At 35.2% G+C, this 27,747-nt stretch overlaps 1 protein-coding gene across 1 annotated transcript in view; it reads left to right on the top strand.

The window, feature by feature from the left end:
• The window catches only part of LOC107620785, a 24,005-nt gene continuing 5,699 nt past the window's right edge, over positions 9,442-27,747 (top strand). Inside the window, exons 1-3 of the mRNA XM_016322907.2 lie at positions 9,442-9,630; positions 11,057-11,191; positions 11,261-11,485. Coding sequence (XP_016178393.2) covers positions 9,601-9,630; positions 11,057-11,191; positions 11,261-11,485 — 390 coding nt within the window. The 5' untranslated portion in view covers positions 9,442-9,600. The remainder of the gene's footprint in view (positions 9,631-11,056; positions 11,192-11,260; positions 11,486-27,747) is intronic.

Raw genomic sequence — 27,747 nt, 5'->3', positions numbered from 1 at the left:
CTGGGACAAAAAAATAATTTTTTTAAAACTCTTAGAAAGACAATTTAAAGCCCAGAATTTTACATTTCCTTTCATAAAATACTTAAAGAGAGGTATGAAGACAGTATTATGATGGATTAAGATGTTGAAAGACTTAAAGAAAGAATAAATGTTCAGTGGAGATAGGAAAAGGATATGGTGAAAGGGAATTAAAAGATTAAATATTGGCTTGGCAAGGACTAAGGTTTTGTCGCACTTACTCAGTCCGCAAATTGTTTAATCATCAAAAGGCGGAAAAAATCCATGAACTATTTAATCATTAATTGCGAGAATTGTGGTATTGTCCCACCCACAAACTGATTAATCATTGATTTTCGGGACGTTCACAAATTGTTGATCAATAATTCCCATTATGCGTATATTACGTCATCAAGTTTTGTGACGATTGCCGGTAGTCACGGACTGGTGGTATTCCCACATGACATATACACGGATTGGTAATAGAAAGCTATATCTGAGATTAGTTCCTAGGTAATGTCGGGTTGTGGGATATAACCCGACACATGAGCTTATGGCCTACATAGGACAGACATGCATCATATTTAGTTGCGCATCTTTCTCTATTATATTTTTGTATGAAGTATGCTTCTCTATTTGTATTCAGTTCTCTGTTTGTTGTTATTCTATATTCTCTATTATGTACTGGTGTCTGATAATAACAAATATCTAATGAACTTAACCGATAACCCCTAACCTTATTAAGGACTCCCCAATTCTTACCCCAATCCTTTCCCCACAGATGGAGATGAGAGTACCCTTCTATGATCTGCTAGCGATCATCCCGCATAAGGATCCTGCTCTAGGTAGTCTTCTGAGTTTAGAGCGAGCTTCATTTCCATTTATATTATATCACTACAAGAAAACCGAAAAATTGTGGCGGAAAATTGTCGGCGTTTTCTCGAACCGCCACAAATTGACAGAATAGCTACACTTCTAATAGTGTTATCGGTCTCCCTTAAAGACTGATCAAGATAGTGGTGGTTTGTTGTTCTAAACTGTTGCAAATAGAGCTCAACCTGTGAGATATAATATTCGAAATTTGCCAATCTAGGGGTATTCTTCCCGTTTTCGCACGAAGGGAAAAGGCGCGAATCACCAGTTTCTAGAATCCTTGCCGCCATATACCTTTCCTGCATTAGTTTAGCCACTACATCCTTCTCTGTCACGGATCTGCTCCCTCCTCCATGTAACTTCCGTGCGCAAAAGGAAAGTGGAAAGGCACATCCATTGTTCTTCCCTCTACCGTGCACATTCGTGTCATCATGGAGTCGTGTGGCTGCCTATCCGTCCTAGTGTTATCGTCGTCATCATTCTCCCATTGCCCTATTGTGCACTGCTCGATTGCTCCATCTCCCCTCTCACGGGTTCACTCTTTTCCCTTGTCTTCATACTTTTGTTTTAATTTAATTTGTTTGCTTGTTGATCAATTAATTTTGCTTCAATTCATCTCTGTACCTTCTGTATTTTAGTTCGAACCCTATTTTGATCAAATTTTGCTTTAATTTCTGAACCTCCTAAAGTCTTGATATTTGGATCAGTAGTGTTTATTGCTTGGGTCATCACTAAACAAAACTAATAAAAACAACAGTTTTGTGAATTACCTTAAAATAGTTCATGCTTAATCTATATTGGAGGAGTTAGTTAGTAAGTCTCTATAATTGGAAAAAAATCTGTTAGGGCTGAAGAAACTCCATTGGTGATCCTCATGTGTATAATTAGGCATAGATACAATTGTTGTAAAACTATACAAAATGATAATGAATGATAATATTTTCTGCTTTGTGCATAATTTCTTCGGTTCAAGTCTCATTCATCTTTGTTACTATGCAATCTGATCTTGGTATCTATTTTTCTTTTTTTTTTTTTTAAATTTGGCTTAAATGAATTTACTTTTTGTTTGGAAAACCCGTTGGAAGGGAAGAAGCACGTTTAAATTTCTTGAAAGTTTCAACTTTTGTTTTGGCAAATTTTTTTCTCTTGAACGCAGAAGTGATTTTGCTGCCAAAACCACGTTTACAAGAAGCAACTATTTTTAGCTTCTACATTTTCTTAATGGGCTTTTGGCCATAGATACTAACCATTTATTTACCTTTTACCAACTTTATCCTGTATATATGTTATTGTATTATTTATAAAATTCTTGTTATTTCTATTTATATGAGCTCTATTTTTCTATTATTTATTATTTTTATCTTTTTTCAACTGTTTGTTTGACATTATACACTTTTATAATTGTGATTTTTGTGTATTATGTTTGTTACTATCTTTTTATAATATGATTTATTGATTCTATTAGATAAAGTAAATTAAATAAAAAATTAACTGTAAATAATAATAATAGTAAAAAATTATAACATACTAAAAAAAGAGTACTAAAAATACTAAAAATATATTATATAAAAAGATCATCAAGAACGTTTAAAAAATGTAACATATTTGAATATATATATATATATAATTTATATTTTTTATTTTTATTTAAAAATATATTTTTTTTTTATATGTTATTTTTATTTTAGTAAATAAATATTAATTTTATTATAAAATTAATTAATAAGATCTATTTAAATATCTAAATTAAAATAATAAGATAATATAAAAAAATTTTAAGTTGATGTCCATTTTAGTAATTTTTTATTTAAAAGTGATTTTGAATGGTATAAGCCAAATAATATTTATTTTACTATAATCCATTTTGATACAAAAATTACCAAACATAAATCACTTTAACACAAACTTACTTTTGATCAAAATCAAGTTTGCAAAATTAATTTTATGCAAACTCCAGTTTGCAAACTGTAATCCAAGCACACACTATGTGGTTGAATAAAGTTAGTAGTGTTAGAAACAAGAGACTAAACTGGAGAAAGGATTTGTGTGTCTATTCAAGTTGTGTAGAATGATACAATATAAAAGGGTATTTATAGGTACTAAGAGAATCGTAATAATAAAGACGTAATCTCCTAAAATAAATATTCAGATATACTAAATAATACTAATTGATCCTAATTGATGCTAATTATATTCTAACAAGTAGAATCCACTTTTATATTGCAAGAATATTGTGTATTCTATCAAATCTATGAATTTTCTTTCATTTCTTGCTTGTTTTCCATTCATTCAACTCAGTCAAATCTTTATACCTAATCCTATCTATTTTTTATACTCAACTTTAAATAGTTTAAGTCTGTTTTTGTTCTTTTGATTTTTCTAATGACATTTTGTAACTTTGAACAATGTTACCATGGTATAAAGTTTTCAAATTTGTTAAACTCCATAAAGAATCACATATTTAAACCCACATATTTTCTAAAATAATGTCATCATTTACTAGATTACTCCATGTTGGTTGAGAAAACGTCCCTCAATTCATTGATTCCTTTCAAAAATTAGTTCCGGCCTGTAACCATCGTGTTTTAGACCTGGTTATTTTGAATCTCCCTTATTTGCATATAGGTATGTGAACTGTGTGGAGGCTCGCCGTGTATAGCCATTCTTACTAATACACCTATTGCATAGTTGCCAATATACATGTATTGTAATGTCTTAGTGGATGTCATTTTAATTATTCAAATCTTGACAAGTTTGTTAGACTTTTTCTTAATGTGCTGCATCACTTCACTAATTAATTAATTTATTTTTTAATTTTTTCATTCCTTAATGCAATAATAATTCAATCTATGATCAATAATTATACTAGTATTCTTCTGGTTCAGAGAATTTTAGACTTGGCTTAGCTAGTTACTGTGTCTGTGAGGCTTAGGTGGATGGTTAGAGAATAAATACCATATTGATTGGGAAGAAGAAAAATTGTTCTGTTTTGAACCCCACATCTTGTTATCAAATTCTGGGTTAGATATTCTCAGTTCTCAATGTGTTATTTCGTTCTTGTCTGAATGAAAACTTGCTGGTGACATGGTCACTTGATATTATGGTAGTGGATTTATTGGTAGTGAATTTATTAGTCGTTACCTTTGAATCTTTGAACTGCATGTGTTACATTCTATGCATCAGCCGAGTATAATGACCCGGTTATATTATCAAAAGTAAACGTATTATTTACCCGGGTAATGCTAGGTAGCCAAAAAATAATTATAATATAGAAATGTTATGTAAAAGTTTTCATTTTCTTGACAAGCAAGTGACATACACTTCCTTATCACTCATCCTCCTTATCATCTATCATTTTGCTGCATATTTGGAGTCTTTAATGTTCTTTCCAAAATCAATTTCAGTTTCTCTCAAATCAAATCTCTAACATCTCTCAATCACATTATTATCCATTAAATGCAATAATTCTCTGCAAAAATTATGAAAGCTAAATAATTAAAAAATTTTAACAACTTCTATAGATTTAATATTTTTTTTTAAAGAAAATAATATATATGCAATTATTTTTGTTTTTTTTTTGTTAGATAGTTCAAGTTAAGTTAAAAATGTCAAAGATGAAAATAATTCACTCATTTTTTAAGAGAAAAGAGAGAATATATGATGAACAAAATTCAGCTTCAGATTCTTTGAGTAATGTTCAAAATATTATTGAACAACCTGTGACACAACTTGAGCAAGATTAAAAAATATCAAAATCTTAAAGTATGTAGTCGAACATTGACTTTTATATAATATAATTACTTTTTTGATATATATGCTACAAATCATATTTTGTTAATTTTTTGTTATATTTTATATTTAATTGGCCCCCCTCTTATGAAATTTCTGGTTCCGCCACTGATGAACATAGTAGTACAATATAATTATAAATACACATAAAAACATAAAAAAAATCGGTTTATTACCATACCTCATCAAAACTAGTTAAAAACAATTTCTTGTAAAATTTCTTGGCTTATACACTATTGTGCTTGCAATGGTGTTATTCTTGTGATTTTTTAATGAATATGATTGAATTAACATAAAGTATATATTAGGATAAGTTTCATGTTTCATATCTCCAATAATTGATGATAAATACCATAACGGACAAAGAATCAATTGCAATTATTTAATGTAATTGATATTATAATTACCGTTCTTAAATATAATTATTATTAATCTTTATTGTATTTTTATATATAAAAATCAAATTATAAAAAAGAATATTAAGTATTGATTACAATAATGCCTAATAAAAATAGATATGATTTTATAATTAATATCATTAATAAGTAGATTTGATAAGAACGGTGATAAGTAGAATGATAAGATAGTGAGATAAAAAATAAAACTGATATTAAATGATATAAATGAAGTGAATTATGGAAAGTTTTGGCTAATTATGGCTGAAAAATTTTGGTTACCAAACTTTTTCCTATTTACCCATATAGTCCTCAGCCGTTATTATTGAAATAAGAAAATACGGTACAAACTCAAAACGCAAGTCAAGGTACAGATAGGTATGTTATAAGCTAGTTTGTTAAGCTGTCCCTTTTTTTCTTGATTAGTATTAAGGTAACACATTAATATTATTGAATGTCAATAAAGAAATTCCCACATTTGGATTTAAATAAAATATCAAAAAATCAAAACGAATAAGAATATATATCTAATTTTTGTGTTTTAGTTCAAATTCCAGAAAATCTATGTTTTTATAAACTTATGAACTTAAAACGGAATAATAAGCGATTTCTAAAATTTCATTAAAAATTATCCTTTAACTCATTAACATCTAAAGAATCATTACCGAGACTTTTGATGTTAAAAAATTTAATATAAAGTATAGTCCTCCAAGATGATATATGATGCGTCCTCATCTTTAGTATTTTCCTTCGTGATTTCAATAGATTTAATAAGAATTTTTGTTGAATAATCAATGAATTTAAGATTAGAATGAACATTACTTTGAATAGTTGAATTTTGTAACACCCTAACTTTTAGCACCTTAAGATCGTACCAAAAGTAAGACGTTACTAACTTAATTCCTTTTATTATCTATTTAATATTGAGCCTTTACATGTAAATCTATCGATGGTTTTACTAAAACTATAACTTTTTCAACAAGTACAAACAACACATATTCACATACTTAATATTAATAATACATTGTAATATTACATACAAAAGTAATTACAGAACCTAACTCTCTGAATAAAACTCTAACTAACAAGGCGAGGGAAAAATAAATTCTAACAACTCAACTCATAAACATATTCCTCTGTGCTTCCGCCGCTTTGCAATAACCCTTCACACCTCTAGCTGAAAGGGGGTGGAGATAGGGGGTAAGAACTGGGGAGTTCTTAGTAGGGTCAGGATTAGAAGTTTAGTTCATTTTATATATACTTGGTCAGCAATAACAGTCAACATGGGACATTCCAATTCAACAATTATATAACGCAGAAACCAATCACAAGCACACAATCATAGAAAACACAATCACAAACAAGTATGCACAAACAAATATGATGCATGTCTATCCCTAGTGCAGGTAATGAGCTCATCAGTCGGTTTCGACCCGCTCCCGACGCAACCCAGCAACCTTTGTCTGAGTTTGGTTTCCAATGTCATAACCACTGTAAGCAACCTCTGTCTTACAGGTGCGACTCTCTTGAGCCGATGTATGCAAACATAACCTCTGTCAGCAACCTCTGTCTTACAGGTGAGGCTTTCTCTAGCCAATGTATGTAGCGATAACCAATGTAAGCAACCTCTGTCTTATAGGTGCGACTATTCCCTAGATTGGCCGATGTATCTCTGGAAGCAAATCTCGGTGGACTCACCACCATATCTCTGCTCATCTTTAGCAGATACATAATCATCTTAGCTTGTTCTTTCTTTCATTTCTTTTATTCCTACTCTTTGCTCTCCTATGGCAGAGGTTCTTTAGATTCCTTTAATCTTTGCTCTCTGCTCTTCTGTGGCGGAGGTTTCTTTAATATTTTTCTTTCTTTTTCTTTTCTTTCTTCTTCTTTATTTCTTATCGTTCATAATATAAATCATCCTCACATTGTTCCCTTGCCTTTCTCTAAGTGTCTTATGAAAAAGAATTATAAAGTTCTTTAATTAAGTCTACCTTCTCTAAAGCTTTTAGGATTACTTTGCTTGCTTGCTTACTCATTAATATTACACATTATAATATTCTTATAAAATAATATATATTTCTAATCTTCTTTTAAAACTTAGTTTATAAAATCTTATTTTTAAACTTTATTAATTACTTTCTAAATCACGAACTTTTTAATATTCTATTTTTAACTTCGATATTTTATAAAATTATATTTGAACCCCCACTTATTTTCATATTTATGAAAACAACCCTGGTCTTTTACAAAATACCCATTTTACCCCCTGAAAAATACAATTTAATTACTAATCTTTCTCTTAAATCAAAACCGAAACCCTTAGCCCCTTTCTTTTCAAAATATTACTTTTATTTTAATCCGTTCTCGAGTTTCTCAGTTACCGATTCTTCGTAACTTTTAATTTAATCCCTTGACCATCAAATCTCACCAAATTTATACTTTATTTTCAACGATATTCCAGCCCAAAATTCACCAAAACACCCCAATTGGCCATTCATATAGCCGAACCAACAAATCACAATCAACAATAATAATTCAACCAAATTAACTCATTCAAACTCAAACAATAATCAATCAAATCAACATTCACTTATCAAATTCACATTTAATTATTATAAAGTTACCAAACCCTACCTCCGTACGAAATCAAAATACTTGAAATCCCGGAGAAGCTTTCTAATCAGGCTGCTGAAGAGAAAAACGTCAAAAATCGTCTGTGCCTCCTAGAACTCCAATTGGCCGCACTCAAGAGGAAGGGGAGCTACATCACCATCAGCTTCCACCGAACAAAAATAACGTCAATGCGTAGAGGAGGAGGATACGAACACTTTTATCGGATTGGATTTTTTTATTGGAGTTACGGATCGCATGAAATTGAAACCGAAATTAAAACCGAAAAGTCAAGGAAGTCACGGTTTCCTCCCTCACCCATGGTCTCTCTTTTTCTTATTTTCCTTAAGCTTGGTTCGGTGGTAAAATGAAAGGAACAAAGGTGATTGATGATGATTCCTCCAAACGTTATTAGTTATTAAATAAAGGAGGTATATGTGTCATGATCACATCTACTACTTGTATAATTGCCGTGGCTCATTAAGCCAGGTGTCGCCCTCACGTTATTTTGAAATAAAATAATGAAGAAGTAGATTGTTAAAGGTAAAGGTTATTCTATTCTCTCTGTTTCTGCGTTGCTCCTTCTCTCTCCCTTCTAAGTTTCTCACTATCTGTCTTTCCTCCTTCCTTCATCGTGTCAGTGTATCAATCTCTCTATGGATCTCCTTCTTCCCAGTAAAAGCCAGTAGAACCGGCTGCTTCAAACCCTAAACCCTGCCCCCTTTTCCATTTTCACTCTCAGGCACAGAACACATCGAAAGCCAAAACCCAACCCACAAAATTCTAGGGTTTGTGTTTGCGGTTCCATAATGTCTCAGAACGGGAAGCTCATCCCCAATCTCGACCAGCACAGCACCAAGCTCCTCAACCTCACTGATCTTCAGCGCATCGATCCCTTCGTCGAGGAAATCCTCATCACCGCTGCACACGTCACCTTCTACGAGTTCAACATCGACCTCTCCCAATGGGTTCGTTCCTTTATAATCTCCTTCATTTCATCTATTCCATTCTCTATCTCTCTCTATCTAACGCTTTCTCTCTCTTCTTTCTACAATTACTGTTTGCAGAGCCGTAATGACGTCGAGGGATCCCTCTTCGTTGTCAAAAGGTCTACTTTTTGTTCCTTTTCCTTCATCATATCGCAACAATTCATGAATTCCATGATCCGATTGCTTTTTATTTGATTTTCTCTGATTTAAACAAACCAAATGAACCAAATTCAGTTTTCATTCCATTCATATTTGATGTGCACACAGAAATAAAAAGCATAGCTTGGATCTACTAAGTCATCAAGAACAGATGAAAAGATTCGGACATCACCTTAAACTATTGTTCAATGATAAGAAACCATCACAATCTCAGACAAAACAACTCTGCAGAGGTTTCTGTCAGGTAAACACTGATAAAATTTGTTCATTCTTAATGGTTTCAATATTATATATGTTATTGGATTTTTGTTTCAGGGGACTAAGGTTGTTTCTCCAAACCAAGATGATTTTGCTATGATTTCACCAAGAATTAAACTCAGAGATGGGAGGCACCTGGCTTATCTTGAGAGAGGGGTTTCTAAGGATGTGGCAAAGTACAAGATCATCATTGTCCATGGTTTTGGAAGCTCCAAAGAGATGAACTTTCTCGCACCCCAAGTACAATTACTCATTCCCTTTCAACTTAAACAGAATAGTAGTACTATACAATTAAGATATTCATATGCTGAATAAGGTTACTCAACGTGTATATATACATATATACAGGAACTAATAAATGAACTAGGTATATATCTGCTGCAATATGACCAAGCTGGGTATGGAGAAAGTGATCCAAATCCCAAACGCTCGCTCAAAAGTGAAGCACTTGACATTCAAGAACTTGCTGATCAGTTAGAGTTAGGGCCACAGTTCTATGTCATTGGAGTCTCAATGGGTTCATATGCTACATGGAGTTGCCTTCAGTACTTACCCCACAGGTACAGAATTACAACCTTCCATATGGATATATAGATTGCAAGACAAAATAGTCTATTAGGATTTGTTTGATAAGAGGGAAATTGATAAGAGATTAATTGAGTATCCAGCTGGATTTTGATCTGAGATTGCATCGCAGTTAGGGAAATAGAAATGAGTTCAGAACGTCTACAAGAAAAATAAGTTAAATAATTTTTCTTATTGCTTATATTTTTCTTCGAATTTGTGTGCTCAGGTGAGAGAGTTAAGCATAGAATTCGCTCGAGTTGGCGGAGTGGAGATTCCAAACAACAAGAGAATTGAGTTCTCGCTACAGTACATCCATGGAATCGGAAGGAGCAGAGCTCGCAAGATTCTCTGCGATATAAGCATGGACAACAAGGTCACTAAGGATCTCAGCGAAGAGGATCTCATCACTCTTAGAGATGAAGTCTCCAAATACGTTTAATTTAATTAAGAAGAAAGTTTAATTTATTGATGTGTTTATTGATTTTCTCAGAGGAGGTTTAATACGCTGAATATAAGGAGATTGAAGGAGATTCAATGTTACAGAGGATAGGTAGATAGGTACGTTTGCTGAAGAAGGCAAACGAAATATCAGTGCTATGCGATGCCGAAGTCGCACTCATCATCTTCTCTACCAAAGGCAAGCTCTTCGAATATTCCAGCGATCCCTGGTTCGTACCTCTTCATTCTCCCTCTCTCTGACCCAATATCACCTTTACTTAATTTCACTGCTCATAACTATACATAATATGAATCTTGATTAATTAGTGAAATTTTAATTTCTGTGTGGAAATTACTTAATTCAGAACGCCACCGATTATGTATTTTCATCTGTTTCACATTAAGAGTACTGTCCACATGCAGTAGTCGGAGTATATATGCTTTTACATTTCCTATTTCCTCTTATATATATGCTTTCTGTGTGTAACAAACTCTGCTTTATGCTTAATTAAATTTGATTAGCTTTCATATTCCTAATTAAGATAGTATTTTGTTGAACTAGATTGGGGTTGGGTGCTTATTAGAGAAGCTAATACGGCTAATAATTTGAATTTCCTCATATAGAGCTGAAGCTTGCCGGACTTATTTTTCTTCTTGCTTATATTTATATAAATTATATTTAATTTGTTCTTTTTTTTTGTGGTTTAGTAATGTTTTTTTTTTTGAGATAATACATATTTTAGAACGAGTGAAATGAGAAGAACTGGTTGATTGTAGAAAGAGAAAAAACTTTTTTAGCTTTTTTTGAAGTTAAAGATTGGTTTCTGATATATATTTAGTGGTTCTAATATTTTATATGCTAAAGTTTTTGCTTCTTTTATGGGTTGTTATGTTAATATAATACATTGGAATGAGGAGTTGTGTTGAGACAATTTTGCTTCTTTTGGTTTTAATTTCTATTTATCTCTTACTTCTATTTAGCAGCAGAGAAAGAAGAAGAACAACTCGAGCATGGCACAAACGCTAGCGATGCCTATAGCTCCCTCTCTCGCCCTAATCTCAAACCCTAGACCTCTTTCCAGAGCCGTCTATTTCCCTGTTCTCAACCCTCCCAAGGTAACATAAAACAAACTCTACCTTACATTTCTGAAATTTGTTTGTTTACTTTCGAATTTATGTGCTCAGGTGAGAGAGTTAAGCATAGAGTGCGCTCAAGTTGGCGGAGTGGAGATTCCGAACAACAAGAGAATTGAGTTCTCGCTACAGTACATCCATGGAATTGGAAGGAGCAGAGCTCGCAAGATTCTCTGCGATATAAGCATGGACAACAAGGTCACTAAGGATCTCAGCGAAGAGGATCTCATCACTCTTAGAGATGAAGTCTCCAAATACGTCATTGAAGGTGATTTGGTTAGTTTCCTTTCGCTTAAACCATTCAATTAATTAAGAAGAAAGTTTAATTTATTGATGTGTTTATTGATTTTCTCAGAGGAGGTTTAATGCGCTGAATATAAGGAGATTGAATTATGACAATGTTAAGTTGTATGTGATTATGACAATGTTATTCTCCACTTATGTTGATATGTGGATGCCAATTAACTTTTTTTATAATGTGATTTCTTCGTGGATAAAGATGTATAAGAGAGCGATTGAGGAGGTTGTTGGTTTCGGTTCTCAAATTGCAAAACAGTTTTACTTAACATGGAAATGTGGTCAGAAAATTTTCAAGAAAGTTAAGGTAAAAATTTTTCCCTTTGACCTCTTTGTGTATAAACTGTGATAAATTGTGATCTCTTTGTGTATGGAGTTTATATTTCATTTCCAAATAATCCATTCAGTTTGTTGGATGTCTGAACTTCTTTGATTAATATTTTTGGATGAAATTTACTTTTATTGTCACATTGGACCTGTAAAATGTGTATTTTTAACATGGTCTCTGACAGATAAAATTTGTAACTTTAATAAAAAAAAAACCAGATATTTATTTCTTTCAGTGATGATACTAAATCATTTTTTAATCTTTGGATTACTGATCCCATATTCCTTAATTTTGACTCTTATATTTCTCAATCTTAAAAGATATAATTTATGCACCTGAATGATAAAGTTATTTTGTTTTAAAATGTGGAAAAACCTATAAAATTCGATATGGTTCAATTTCAACTGTTGGCTTCCTCATTTACTTCAGATTGGAGCTATTTATCTCTTATATTTCTCATTTTTCCACCATTTGGTTCGCACTGGAACTCTTAACTTTTACTTTTTAACTCTTAAATGGTTAATTTTTATGCATTTATATTTAAAAAACTTCTGTACTAAAACGTAGAAAATTCTATAAAAATCAATCCAATGCACTTTGTTTCTATTGAATCTGTAATCACCAAATATCTAACCTGTTCTGGTGAGCGAACATTTGGAATTAAAGAACTTCTGTTGTGTTTGGCCCACTTTTCCAATCCCTCATCCGAGGTCTACCATTTCAGTCGCGAACTCGCCATAATGGTTTCCGCCGTGGCCTCTGCAATGCCTCTGGACACTGTTCTGAGGGGTCATTGGCGGCAAAAAATAGTAACATTTGCCTTTAGGGCTTCCGTCGCCACCCTCTCGCTTTGACTGGACCAGATTCCGATTCCGTTGGGCATATATCGGCATTTTTAGTCATTAAAGAAATTGCTTCTTCCTCTTCATAGATGTTGTCGGTGTCACTGCAGCCATTTATGGAATCCATCCACAATGTTCTTAGAGAGATATCGCAGAGCAGCATTGACAGAATAGCCAGATTTGAAGAGAAACCCGAACTAAAGGGAGGAAAATGGAGTTGAAGGGCTAGGGTTGCAGAGTGAGAAAAACATCGAGAGAGAAGGAGAGTGTGTGTGTCTCAAGCAAAAGCAAGGGATGATTGATAAATCCCATTTGTAGGGTTTTTCTTGTGTTGAATCTAGAGGGTTTTATCATCTTTTCCCACATTTATTCAATGAAATAGCATGGTTTTGTAAATTCTCCTTTAATTGTGCTTAAGAGTGAAAACATGCTTTTTAGGCCCTTAATTGTTTAATCTTAATTCACCTTGATTCTATTAGATGCTTTGATATGTTTGTTAAGTGATTTCAGATTTAGGAGGCAAAGATTGGATCAAGGGAATGAAGGAAAAGCATGTAAAAATGGAGAACTCATGAAGAAATGAAGGAATCGCAAAAGCTGTCAAGCCGACCTCTTCGCACTTAAACAACCATAACTTGAGCTACAAAAATTCAAATGATGCGGTTCTAGTTGTGTTGGAAAGCTAACATCTGGGGCTTCGAAACGATATAATATTTGCCATTATTGCTACACGTATGGTGACCGTACGCGCACTGTATGTGCACGCATTGTTGCTTCCATATGACCCACTTAAAGCAATACGTGGCCAGCGAATTCTAAAGCCTTGTGGGCCCAATCCAACTCATTTCTGATGCTATTTAAGCCAAGGATTGAAGGGAAATCAACATACTTTAGATACTTTCACACTTTAGTTTAGTTTAGTTTAATTTTTGGAGGGAAAGTTAGTTTTAGAGAGAGAAGCTCTCACTTCTCTCTAGGATTAGAATTAGAATTAGGTTTAGATCTAGATCTACTTCTTCTTCTTCTCTCTTAAGTTTCCTTTTCCTTCCTTAATTGTTCTCTTGTAGTTGTAGAATTCTTCTTCTCTTGTAATTCATTTGTATTGTTAGTTGTAGTTTATGAACTTTCTTTTGTAGATCTACATTTCTTCTTCAATGCAATTGGTAAGTTCTTTGTTGTTTCATAATTGTATTCCTTTTTCTATTGTTGATCTCTTGCTATTCTAGTTAGATCTCTCTTTAATTCTTGCAATTCATGTTGTTTACTTTTATTGCCTTCTATATGTTTGATGAAATGCTTCTTCTAGTTGTTAGTTAGATTTTGTTCCTTTAATTCTTGCAATTAATAATGTTTACCTTTAATGTCTTCTATGTGTTTGTTGAAATGCCTCTTCTAGATATGAGTTAGATTTTGTACCTCTTGGCTTTGGTGGAGTAATTAGTGACGCTTGAGTTATCTAATTCCTTTGTTGATTGATAATTAGAAGTTGCTAATTGATTTGGATACCACTAAAGCTAGTCTTTCCCTTGGGAGTTGGCTAGGACTTGTGGAATCAAGTTGATTCATCCACTTGACTTTCCTCCATGATTAGAGGTTAACTAAGTGGTAGCAATGAACAATTTATGATCACAATTGAGGAGGATAACTAGGATAGGACTTCTAGTTCTCATACCTTGTCAAGAGCCGTTGATCGGTGTGAACCCGAAGTCAATTCACCGACTCTGGGGGTAAAAAAATCATGATCGGGCTAGCGGGCTTAACATAAATCGGTTACACACTAAAGGAAGGATAGATTGACGACTGCACATCACTGAAGATATTGTCAGATCTCACATCAAGGTGACAGGATTCAAACCTATGGCCCTCTGTACCCAAAACAGATGCGCTGACCAGACTGCGCCAAACGGAGGCGTGAATGCAAGATGCCAGCGGAATGATCGGCCAGGCCAGCAAACCATCGCGGATTCGATCGCAGGCGTCTATGCTGTAGCAACTAGAAAACAAGGATTATCTAGGTTTCTACATGCGGTAGCTCCTTCCCTATCTGCGGGTCATCCAAGCCATCCATCATTCGCTCAATCTCACAAATGGAAAGTCTAGCCTACGGAATTTCCTCTAGGTGCTAAAGGAGAATCTTCATTTAGTTAGTTTATTTTCATTGCCATTTACATTTCATATGTCTTATCCCATAAACCCCAAACAATACCTCATAACCAATAACAAGAACACTTTATTGCAATTCCTAGGGAGAACGACCCGAGGTTCAATACTTCGGTTTATAAATTTAGGGGTTTGTACTTGTGACAAACAAATTTTTGTATGAAAGGACTAATGTTGGTTTAGAAACTATATTACAACGAGACTTATTGTGAATTCTAAACCGTCAAAAGTCCAGTCATCAAAAATGGCGCCGTTGCCGGGAAGTTGCAATGGTGTTGTGTTATTGGTTATTGTATATATGTGAATATTGTGAATAGCTTTATTTTTTTGGATTGTTTATTAGTTTTTGTTAGTTTTCGGACTCTATTAGTTATGTTTTTATTTGTCACTATGAATTCTCGTCCTTGTGGTTTTGGATATGGTTATGACTATATTGTAGGTGATGGAAACTTGAATGATGACTCACATTATGGGAGAAATGAATTTTTGAGAAGGGAGCCACATCCGTATGAGCACTCACCATGGCAACCTCCTCATTCAAGCTACTATGATGGTAATCCCTCCTATAATGCATATCATTCCAATGGATATGATGGTTCTTATCATGAATATTCCACTCAACCACCAACGTTCCATGCACCATACCCTCAATATAGTCCTCAAACACCGTCATTCCAACCACCATATTCTCAATCCACGTCCTATTTCCACCAATTGCCTCCACACAATCCTAATCCATATTCCCCCTATGCATATCCTTGTGATAATTATGAACAAGCAACCATTGAATCACCACCACTCCAACATCTTTACCCTTCAAACCAAGTTTCCATGGATGATACACTTGGTATCATTCCTCAAGAGCAAGAAGAGCTCCAAACCGCACTCACTAGTTTCACCTCTACCCTCCAAGAACTTATGTCCCGTATAATTCCACCTTCTACCAACAACCAAAACACCTTCCAACCTCCAAGATTTGGTGAACCTCCTTTCCAACCACATGATGAATTTTCCTTTCCTTCACAACCCTCCATGGAAGAATATCCATGTCCATCAATCCAAGAGCCATATGATCCTACATATGTTAGTGAAGAGGAACAAGATTCAAAGGATCATCTCAAGGAAGAAATGGGTCGGCTTCAAGCAACCATCCGTCAAAAGTTTGACTCGTGGGATTCATGCCACAAGCATAATATGTCCACGGATGATTGTGAAAAAGCAACCGAAGAGGGAAGTATACTGGAGCCTACAATGTCAAGCCCATTAGATATCTTCCTTGCTAAGTCACCACCCAAATCACAAATTGAGTGGGTAATCATCTCATCCTTTAATTTTCTTGGCCCATATCAATATGCATCGTTAGAAACGGATGGTCAACTTAGAACTATTTGTGGGTTAGAAAGTAGAAAAGAGTTGGATGTTGGTTGGCAACAAGAAGCAAGGTACATAGTGGGTAGAAACTCAAATTTTTGGATTCAAAGGTGGAGTGGTACTCAAGTCAATGGAATTAGGATGATGACTAGGAGTCACAAAGAGAACTCAATAAGTTTGTCACTCTATTGGAAACATGAAGATAAAAAATAAAGGGGGTTGACAAACAAAGTATGGGATCCCGGAATATACATAGACAACCATCAACTTTGGGGCCTTGTCGCTTGCTTAAGCCTCCTTGAAGGCCTTGTACGCTTAATTTGGGATCCTGGAGGCTACTGGAAATGCAAGCATTGGTGGAGATTTAAGGAAAAGTTCAAGCATAAGCCACTCTAGCAAGGACTCCACCAAATGTCCAACTTAAGGACCTTAAATAAAAGTGCTAGGTGGGAGACACCCCACCATGGTAAACTCTTTCCACTCCCTTGTAGCTTTGAATAATAAGTGATTTGAGTTGTCATTATAGGTAGTTTCTCTTCTCTCATATATAATTGTCTTAATAATTTGGTTGTTAGTTACTTGTGATGCAAGTCTCCTTGTTTATATTTGAAAACTCTTCAACAACCAAAAAGAATTTTATAATTTTGTATTTGTAGTTGATTTTGGAGTTGTAGGTAATGTTAGGGAGATTTTTAGCTGTTTATAGGATTTTTGAAAAAAAAAAAGAGTCAAGGACGCGTACGCACGCTGTGCGCATGCGCGTCCATACGCATTATTCAGGCCCATACTTTTTCCAGAGAGTTGGGCCAATCTCATGCAATAGCTGGGCCAATTGCACAACTGTGTGTACGCGTGCGGGCACTGCGTGCTTACGCGTCGATGTCCTTATTTTGCATATGCGTGCGCCCGCGCACATGCCGCGTTCGCGCCGATTCGCTAAAGTGGTTCCCAGGCCAATGTCCCGAGAGTTGTGCCAGCTCTATGCCAGCATTATGTGTTTGGCCCAACCTCACCCATGCATGCGCGCAACTGGCGCGTACGCGTCCTTAGGCCAAAATGCACATCGGCGCCAAAGCGTGCCTGACGCGTGCGCGCCGCTTAAAAAAAGAATTTTTTTCTCATCTTCCATTTTGTTTTGTCCATTGCATTCGTATACTTCTCTTCTTTGCATTTTCATTTTATTTTTATAGCCTGTTTTTACTTTTTTTTTCGAGTTTCTTATTTTAATAATGGTGTTGAAAATTCTTATACGCAATTGTTGAGAATGTCTTGCATTATTTTGGTGCCTCTTGACTTGTTTGATATTGTTGGGTGATGAAACTTTTAAATCAATGCTTAATCTTGTATGACTCTTGTGTCTTTGTGCATTGATATGACCTAATATTGTTTTTCATGACCCACTCTTTCTTATTTGAACTTGATGCTCACTATGCTCTTCATGCTTTGACTTTACTCTTGCATCAAGTGTTAGTTCATATGCCCTTTGGCTATATTGTTTTCTCACTCACATGTTGTAGCTACCATGTAGTGAGAACCTTACCCTTATTTGGCATTAGCCCCCGCCTATGTTCTCTTTGCCTTGATATCTTTGTTATAGGCTTAATTTTCTTTCTTTTTCTCTTCCTTTAGGTTGGCCACCAAGAAAGGAGGAAAGGGAAAAGCTTCGAGATGGGGCAACGAACAAGTCATCTGCACAACCTTTCGGAGAAGCTCATCAATTGTATCAACCCATCCACCTTGCTCTTCTTTGCATGCACCGAGGACGGTGCAATCTTCAAGTGTGGGGAGGTCGTTCGACCGATTTCCATGGGTAACAATTTCTTTTTCAACACCAAAGTTAGATAGTTGTTGCATTGCATGATAGGTTGCATGTTAGTTAGAATTTGTACATATTTTTACCACTTCTTTCCTATTAGGACTACTTGGTTAGGGTGATGATTTCTTTTCCAATAAATTATTTTTAGGACAACCTACCAATTTGAAAAAACTTTTCATTGAACTTGCTTGAAAGAATTTATTTTGGAACATGGTTTTTGAGCTAAGAACACAAGCTTGTGAGATTGGAGCCTAATGGCGTGGTTACATCTTATAACCACTTATTTTTCCTTCTTATGTGCAATTGTTCTCTTTCTATGATTGTGATCTTTGATTTGTTTGATTCTTTCTGTCCATTATTTTGTGTATTCATGCATTTATATGATTGAAGCCATTGTCTCATTAGCTCACTTACCCAAATAGTCTTATCTCTTATCATCCATTGTTAGCCAATTTGAGCCTACAATTAACCCACTTGTTCTTTAATTTAGCACATTACAAGCCTTAAAGCGAAAAACAATAAATGTACTTTATTTGGATCTTTGATTAGCTTAGGCTAGTGAGTGTGAGTATCATTCAAGTGTGGGAAAACATGGGACATTGGTTGGGATAAAAGGGTAGTTTTGTATTTTTGTTGAAAATATTGGGAATTGGGTACATGCTCATGTGTAATGAATGTAAAATCTTATGCATTGATGATCTTGTATATAGAAAAAAAAGAGAAAAAGGAAAAGGAAAAGAAAAAAAAATAATATGGAAAAGAAAAGAAAAAAATAGAAAAAGAAAGAAAAAAAAGGGGACGAAATGCCCCAAGCAAAGCTCAATAAGGGTCAATGCATAAGTGTTGTGAAATGAAAAGGAAAGGCATGAGTATGTGAAAAAAAAGGTGGAAAAATGGATAGTTAGGTTAGCTTTAAAATTGTATAGGATGTCATAGCTTAGGTGGGAAGTTTAAGCTTATCAAAGATTCAAATTTCAAGCTCACTTAACCAAATATGCATCCTACCTTGACCCTAGTCCCATTACAACCTAAGAGAAAGACCTCATGATAATTGTATGCATGCATGAAATATATGTTGATTGTTAGAAGAAAAAAAATCTTAGAAAGCATGATTAGGGGAGAATTGAGAGAATCGACCCTACACACTTGAGCGACTAGAGTGCAAACACTTCCGGTGAGGGTTCGATGCTCAATTCCTTGATTTCCGGCTTTCAAGAGCATTCTTCTTGCAAGTCTACTTGAACTTCATTTTGATATTTAAATTGGTAGGATTCATGAGCCGTCATGGGACCTTAGCCTTACTTGTGCATGTATGTCTTGGAGGATTGATTTATTTTTAACCAAGTAGGTAGAATCATTTTGCATTTAGTTGCATTCATATAGATAGTTGCATATAGGTAGGTTGCATTTAGATTAGTTTACATTGAATAAATGTTGACGCCCTTTGCTTTCTCTTGGTTTAAGCATGAGGACATGCTTGGTTTAAGTGTGGGGAGGTTGATAAACCCTATTTGTAGGGTTTATCTTGTGTTGAATCTAGAGGGTTTTATCATCTTTTCCCACATTTATTCAATGAAATAGCATGGTTTTGTAAATTCTCCTTTAATTGTGCTTAAGAGTGAAAACATGCTTTTTAGGCCCTTAATTGTTTAATCTTAATTCACCTTGATTCCATTAGGTGCCTTGATATGTTTGTTAAGTGATTTCAGATTTAGGAGGCAAAGATTGGATCAAGGGAATGAAGGAAAAGCATGTAAAAATGGAGAACTCATGAAGAAATGAAGGAATAGCAAAAGCTGTCAAGCCGACCTCTTCGCACTTAAAACGACCATAACTTGAGCTACAAAAATCCAAATGATGCGGTTTCAGTTGCGTTGGAAAGCTAACATCTAGGGCTTCGAAAATAAGATTTGCAATGGTTGCTACATGTATGGTGACGCGTATGCGCACTAAACGCGCACGCGTTGTTGCTGCCATATGACCCACTTAAAGCAATACGTGGCCAGCGAATTCTAAAGCCTTGTGGGCCCAATCCAACTCATTTCTGATGCTATTTAAGCCAAGGATTGAAGGAGAATCAACATACTTTAGATACTTTCACACTTTAGTTTAGTTCAGTTTAATTTTTGGAGGGAAAGTTAGTTTTAGAGAGAGAAGCTCTCACTTCTCTCTAGGATTAGAATTAGGATTAAGTTTAGATCTAGATCTACTTCTTCTTCTTCTCTCTTAATTTTCCTTTTCCTTCCTTAATTGTTCTCTTGTAGTTGTAGAATTATTCTTCTCTTGTAATTCATTTGTATTGTTAGTTGTAGTTTATGAACTTTCTTTTGTAGATCTACATTTCTTCTTCAATGCAATTGGTAAGTTCTTTGTTGTTTCATAATTGTATTCCTTTTTCTATTGTTGATCTCTTGCTATTCTAGTTAGATCCCTCTTTAATTCTTGCAATTCATGTTGTTTACTTTTATTGCCTTCTATATGTTTGATGTAATGCTTCTTCTAGTTGTTAGTTAGATTTTGTTCCTTTAATTCTTGCAATTAATAATGTTTACCTTTAATGTCTTCTATGTGTTTGTTGAAATGCCTCTTCTAGATATGAGTTAGATTTTGTACCTCTTGGCTTTGGTAGAGTAATTAGTGACGCTTGAGTTATCTAATTCCTTTGTTGATTGATAATTAGAAGTTGCTAATTGATTTGGATACCACTAAAGCTAGTCTTTCCCTTGGGAGTTGGCTAGGACTTGTGGAATCAAGTTGATTCATCCACTTGACTTTCTTCCATGATTAGAGGTTAACTAAGTGGTAGCAATGAACAATTTATGATCACAATTGAGGAGGATAACTAGGATAGGACTTCTAGTTCTCATACCTTGTCAAGAGCCTCTTTTAGTTGTTAGTTTATTTTCATTGCCATTTACATTTCATGTCTCTTATCCCATAAACCCCAAACAATACCTCATAACCAATAACAAGAACACTTTATTGCAATTCCTAGGGAGAACGACCCGAGGTTCAATACTTCGGTTTATAAATTTAGGGGTTTGTACTTGTGACAAACAAATTTTTGTATGAAAGGACTAATGTTGGTTTAGAAACTATATTACAACGAGACTTATTGTGAATTCTAAACCGTCAAAAGTCCAATCATCAAAAATGGCGCCGTTGCCGGGGAGTTGCAATGGTGTTGTGTTATTGGTTATTGTATATATGTGAATATTGTGAATAGCTTTATTTTTTGGATTGTTTGTTAGTTTTTGTTAGTTTTCGGACTCTATTAGTTTTGTTTTTATTTGTCACTATGAATTCTCGTCCTTGTGGTTTTGGATATGGTTATGACTATGTTGTAGGTGATGGAAACTTGAATGATGGCTCACATTATGGGAGAGATAAATTTTTGAGAAGGGAGCCACATCCGTATGAGCACTCACCATGGCAACCTCCTCATTCAAGCTACTATGATGGTAATCCCTCCTATAATGCATATCATTCCAATGGATATGATGGTTCTTATCATGATTATTCCACTCAACCACCATCGTTCCATGCACCATACCCTCAATATAGTCCTCAAACACCGTTATTCCAACCACCATATTCTCAATCCACATCCTATTTCCACCAATTGCCTCCACACAATCCTAATCCATATTCCCCCTATGCATATCCTTGTGATAATTTTGAACAAGCAACCATTGAATCACCACCACTCCAACATCTTTACCCTTCAAACCAAGTTTCCATGGATGATACACTTGGTATCATTCCTCAAAAGCAAGAAGAGCTCCAAACCGCACTCATTAGTTTCACCACTACCCTCTAAGAACTTATGTCCCGTATAATTCCACCTTCTACCAATAACCAAAACACCTTCCAACCTCCAAGATTTGGTGAACCTCCTTTCCAACCACATGATGAATATTCCTTTCTATCACGACTCTCCATGGAAGAATATCCATGTCCATCAATCCAAGAGCCATATGATCCTACTTATGTTAGTGAAGAGGAACAAGATTCAAAGGATCATCTCAAGGAAGTAATAGATCGGCTTCAAGCAACCATCCGTCAAAAGTTAGACTCATGGGATTCATGCCACAAGCATAATATGTCCACGGATGATTGTGAAAAAGCAACTGAAGAGGGAAGTATAAGGGAAATTTTAGAGTCTCAAGTTGAGCACAAGGAAATGGAGCGTGTCTTGCAACAAGTGGAAGAGATGGAGATTGTTGAAGAAGAAGAAGTGGAAGAAGACCTAGGGGAGGTTGAACGAGAAGAAAACTCCATCATTGAAGACAACGCTACACCAAGCGACAATGGTGATCTTGTTGAAGCTTCTTCCATGGGATGTGAAACCGATGTTGAGGAGGCGTGTGCACAACCTCCAATGCATGTTTTGATCAATAAGGAAGGGTTGGAAGAAGTTAGCAAACAAGAGAAAGTTGAAGAGAGTTGTCAAAAGATGGAAATCATCAAGGAGGAGCCAAAGGAAGTGGAGCCTACAATGTCAAGCCCATTAGATATCTTCCTTGCTAAGTCACCATCCAAATCACAAATTGAGTGGGTAATCATCTCATCCTTTAATTTTCTTGGCCCATATCAATATGCATCGTTAGAAACGGATGGTCAACTTAGAACTATTTATGGGTTAGAAAGTAGAAAAGAGTTGGATGTTGGTTGGCAACAAGAAGCAAGGTACATAGTGGGTAGAAACTCAAATTTTTGGATTCAAAGGTGGAGTGGTACTCAAGTTAATGGAATTAGAATGATGACTAGGAGTCACAAAGAGAACTCAATAAGTTTTTCACCCTATTGGAAACATGAAGATAAAAAAGAAAGGGGGTTGACAAACAAAGTATGGGATCCCGGAATATACATAGACAACCATCAACTTTGGGGCCTTGTCGCTTGCTTAAGCCTCCTTGAAGGCCTTGTACGCTTAATTTGGGATATCGGAGGCTACTGGAAATGCAAGCATTGGTGGAGATTTAAGGAAGAGTTCAAGCATAAGCCACCCTAGCAAGGACTCCACCAAATGTCCAACTTAAGGACCTTAAATAAAAGTGCTAGGTGGGAGACACTCCACCATGGTAAACTCTTTCCACTCCCTTGTAGCTTTGAATAATAAGTGATTTGAGTTGTCATTATAGGTAGTTTCTCTTCTCTCATATATAGTTGTCTTAATAATTTGGTTGTTAGTTACTTGTGATGCAAGTCTCCTTGTTTATATTTGAAAACTCTTCAACAACCAAAAAGAATTTTATAATTTTGTATTTGTAGTTGATTTTGGAGTTGTAGGTAATGTTAGACTTTTAGCTGTTTATAGTATTTTTGAAAAAAAAAAGAGTCAAGGACGCGTACGCACGCTGTGCGCGTGCGCGTCCATACGCATTATTCAGGCCCATACTTTTTCCAGAGAGTTGGGCCAATCTCGCGCAATAGCTGGGCCAATTGCACAACTGTGTGTACGCGTGCGCCCACTGCGTGCTTACGCGTCGATGTCCTTATTTTGCATATGCACACGCCCGCGCACATGCCGCGTGCGCCCCGATTCGCTAAAGTGGTTCCCAGGCAAATGTCCCGAGAGTTGTGCCAGCTCTGGACCAGCATTATGCGTTTGGCCCAACCTCACCCACGCATGCGCGCACCTACCGCGTACGCGTCCTTACGCCAAAATGCACATCGGCGCGTAAGCGTGCCTGACGCGTGTGCGTCGGTAAAAAAAAAGAGTTTTTTTTCTCATCTTCCATTTTGTTTTGTCCATTGCATTCATATACTTCTCTTATTTGCATTTTCATTTTATTTTTATAGCCTGTTTTTACTTTATTTTTTTTCGAGTTTCTTATTTTAATAATGGTGTTGAATTCTTATACGCAATTGTTGAGAATGTCTTGCATTATTTTGGTGCCTCTTGACTTGTTTGATATTGTTGGGTGATAAAACTTTTAAATCAATGCTTAATCTTGTATGACTCTTGTGTCTTTGTGCATTGATATGACCTAATATTATTTTTCATGACCCACTCTTTCTTATTTGAACTTGATGCTCACTATGCTCTTCATGCTTTGACTTTACTCTTGCATCAAGTGTTAGTTCATATGCCCTTTGCCTATATTGTTTTCTCACTCACATGTTGTAGCTACCATGGAGTGAGAACCTTACCCTTATTTGGCATTAGCCCCCGCCTATGTTCTCTTTGCCTTGATATCTTTGTTATAGGCTTAATTTTCTTTCTTTTTCTCTTCCTTTAGGTTGGCCACCAAGAAAGGAGAAAAAGGAAAAGCTTCGAGATGGGGCAACGAACAAGTCATCCGCACAACCTTTCGGAGAAGCTCATCAATTGTAGCAACTCATCCACCTTGCTCTTCTTTGCATGCACCGAGGACGGTGCAATCTTCAAGTGTGGGGAGGTCGTTCGACCGATCTCCATGGGTAACAATTTCTTTTTCAACACCAAAGTTAGATAGTTGTTGCTTTGCATGATAGCTTGCATGTTAGTTAGAATTTGTACATATTTTTACCACTTCTTTCCTATTAGGGCTACTTGGTTAGGGTGATAATTTCTTTTCCAAGAAATTATTTTTAGGGCAACCTACCAATTTGAAAAAACTTTTCATTGAACTTGCTTGAAAGAATTTATTTTGGAACATGGTTTTTGAGCTAAGAACACAAGCTTGTGAGATTGGAGCCTAATGGCGTGGTTACATCTTATAACCACTTATTTTTCCTTCTTGTGTGCAATTGTTCTCTTTCTATGATTGTGATCTTTGATTTGTTTGATTCTTTATGTCCATTATTTTGTGTATTCATGCATTTATATGATTGAGGCCATTGTTTCATTAGCTCACTTACCCAAATAGCCTTACCTCTTATCATCCATTGTTAGCCAATTTGAGCCTACGATTAACCCACTTGTTCTTTAATTTAGCATATTACAAGCCTTAAAGCGAAAAATAATAAATGTCCTTTATTTGGATCTTTGATTAGCTTAGGCTAGTGAGTGTGAGTATCATTCAAGTGTGAGAAAACATGGGACATTGGTTGGGATAAAAGGGTAGTTTTGTATTTTTGTTGAAAATATTGGAAATTGGGTACATGCTCATGTGTAATGAATGTAAAACCTTATGCATTGATGATCTTGTATATAGAAAAAAAATGAGAAAAAGGAAAAGGAAAAGAAAAAAAACAATATGGAAAAGAAAAAAAATAGAAAAAGAAAGAAACAAAGAAAAAGAAAGAAAAAAAAGGGGATGAAATGCCCCAAGCAAAGCTCAATAAGGGTCAATGCATAAGTGTTGTGAAATGAAAAGGAAAGGCATGAGTATGTGAAAAAAAAAAGGTGAGAAAAATGGGTAGTTAGGTTATCTTTTAAATTGTATAGGATGTCATAGGTTAGGTGGGAAATTTAAGCTTATCAAAGATTCAAATTTCAAGCTCACTTAACCAAATATGCATCCTACCTTGACCCTAGCCCCATTACAACCTAAGAGAAAGACCTCATGATAATTGTATGCATGCATGAAATATATGTTGATTGTTAGAAGAAAAACAAATCTTAGAAAGCATGATTAGGGGAGAATTGAGAGAATCGACCCTACACACTTGAGCGACTAGAGTGCAAACACTTCCGGTGTGGGTTCGATGCTCAATTCCTTGATTCCCGGCTTTCAAGAGCATTCTTCTTGCAAGTCTACTTGAACTTTATTTTGATATTTAAATTGGTAGGATTCATGAGCTGTCAGCCTTACTTGTGCATGTATGTCTTGGAGGATTGATTTATTTTTAACCAAGTAGGTAGAATCATTTTGCATTTAGTTGCATTCATATAGATAGTTGCATATAGGTAGGTTGCATTTAGATTAGTTTACATTGAATAAATGTTGACGCCCTTTGCTTTCTCTTGGTTTAAGCATGAGGACATGCTTGGTTTAAGTGTGGGGAGGTTGATAAACCTCATTTGTAGGGTTTATCTTGTGTTGAATCTAGAGGGTTTTATCATCTTTTCCCACATTTATTCAATGAAATAGCATGGTTTTGTAAATTCTCCTTTAATTGTGCTTAAGAGTGAAAACATGCTTTTTAGGCCCTTAATTGTTTAATCTTAATTCACCTTGATTCCATTAGATGCCTTGATATGTTTGTTAAGTGATTTAAGATTTAGGAGGCAAAGATTAGATCAAGGGAATGAAAGAAAAGCATGTAAAAATGGAGAACTCATGAAGAAATGAAGGAATCGCAAAAGCTGTCAAGCCGACCTCTACGCACTTAAACAACCATAACTTGAGCTACAAAAATCCAAATGATGCTGTTCCAGTTGCGTTGGAAAGCTAACATCTAGGGCTTCGAAACGATATAAGATTTATCATGGTTGCTACACGTATGGTGACACGTACATGCACTGTACACGCACGCGTCGTTGCTGGCATATGACCCACTTAAAGCAATACGTGGCCAGCGAATTCTAAAGCCTTGTGGGCCCAATCCAACTCATTTTTGATGCTATTTAAGCCAAGGATTGAAGGAGAATTAACATACTTTAGATCATTTCACACTTTAGTTTAGTTTAGTTTAATTTTTGGAGGGAAAGTTAGTTTTAGAGAGAGAAGCTATCACTTCTCTCTAGGATTAGAATTAGGATTAGGTTTAGATCTAGATCTACTTCTTCTTCTTCTCTCTTAATTTTCCTTTTCCTTCCTTAATTGTTCTCTTGTAGTTGTAGAATTCTTCTTCTCTTGTAATTCATTTGTATTGTTAGTTGTAGTTTATGAACTTTCTTTTGTAGATCTACATTTCTTCTTCAATGCAATTGGTAAGTTCTTTGTTGTTTCATAATTGTATTCCTTTTTCTATTGTTGATCTCTTGCTATTCTAGTTAGATCTCTCTTTAATTCTTGCAATTCATGTTGTTTACTTTTATTGCCTTCTATACTGGAGCTAGGAAGGTAGAAGAGACACACTGTGAGAGAAAGAGAGAGTAAAAGAGTAAGAGAGAGAGTGCCACAAAGAGAGTGAGAGTTTGAGTCAAGAGACGAAGAACTAGAAAAAACGTAAGATGGTAACTACTAACCTGAAAACTGCCAAATCTTAAGTGTTATTCAGAGCAACATTATATCAAAGATTTGGTTGTAATCAGGAAAGTATGTTTTTAAACAAACAGTGTTCATGTTTGGGGATTTAAATATTTGGCTTCATAACTTGGAGCCCAGCAAGAGGGATCTTTAACGTTATTTCACAAGAACAATAACCAATACTCCATAACAAACCCCAAATATCCTATTCTCTGTACTTTACATTTACCGTTACTTTTATTTGATTGTTGATTTTCTCCGAGAACTGTTCCATACTCTTGATCTTCAGGATAGGATCAATAGGAGGAGTTAACACTAGTATTTAACAAGTAACGATGGTGAATCAATTGGAGATTAGTACCTCTTTTCAGTTCACCTACTTAGTTGAACTAAGGTGTTCAGGATCGGTTGAGGGTTCCCTTTCTGATCGAAATCACCATAGGTTTAATTAATCGTTGAAGATTAATAGTTAGTTGTTTCCTTAATCTATTGAGTTCGCAGTGATTAATGAGGTGGTTTCGGTTCTCCATGTTTTATATTGAGTATAGATCTTCTCCGTAAAGTTTTTTATGTATCTTCTGTAATTTCCATTTGTAATAATTAACGTTCTTAATTTCCTTGTTTTAGATTGATTGTTGATCTTCTTCATAAAGTAGTTTGTA

Source organism: Arachis ipaensis, chromosome B10, assembly GCF_000816755.2.
Source record: "Arachis ipaensis cultivar K30076 chromosome B10, Araip1.1, whole genome shotgun sequence".
In the NCBI taxonomy this organism is placed as follows: domain Eukaryota; kingdom Viridiplantae; phylum Streptophyta; class Magnoliopsida; order Fabales; family Fabaceae; genus Arachis; species Arachis ipaensis.
This window is presented reverse-complemented; position numbering and strand designations above follow the sequence as displayed.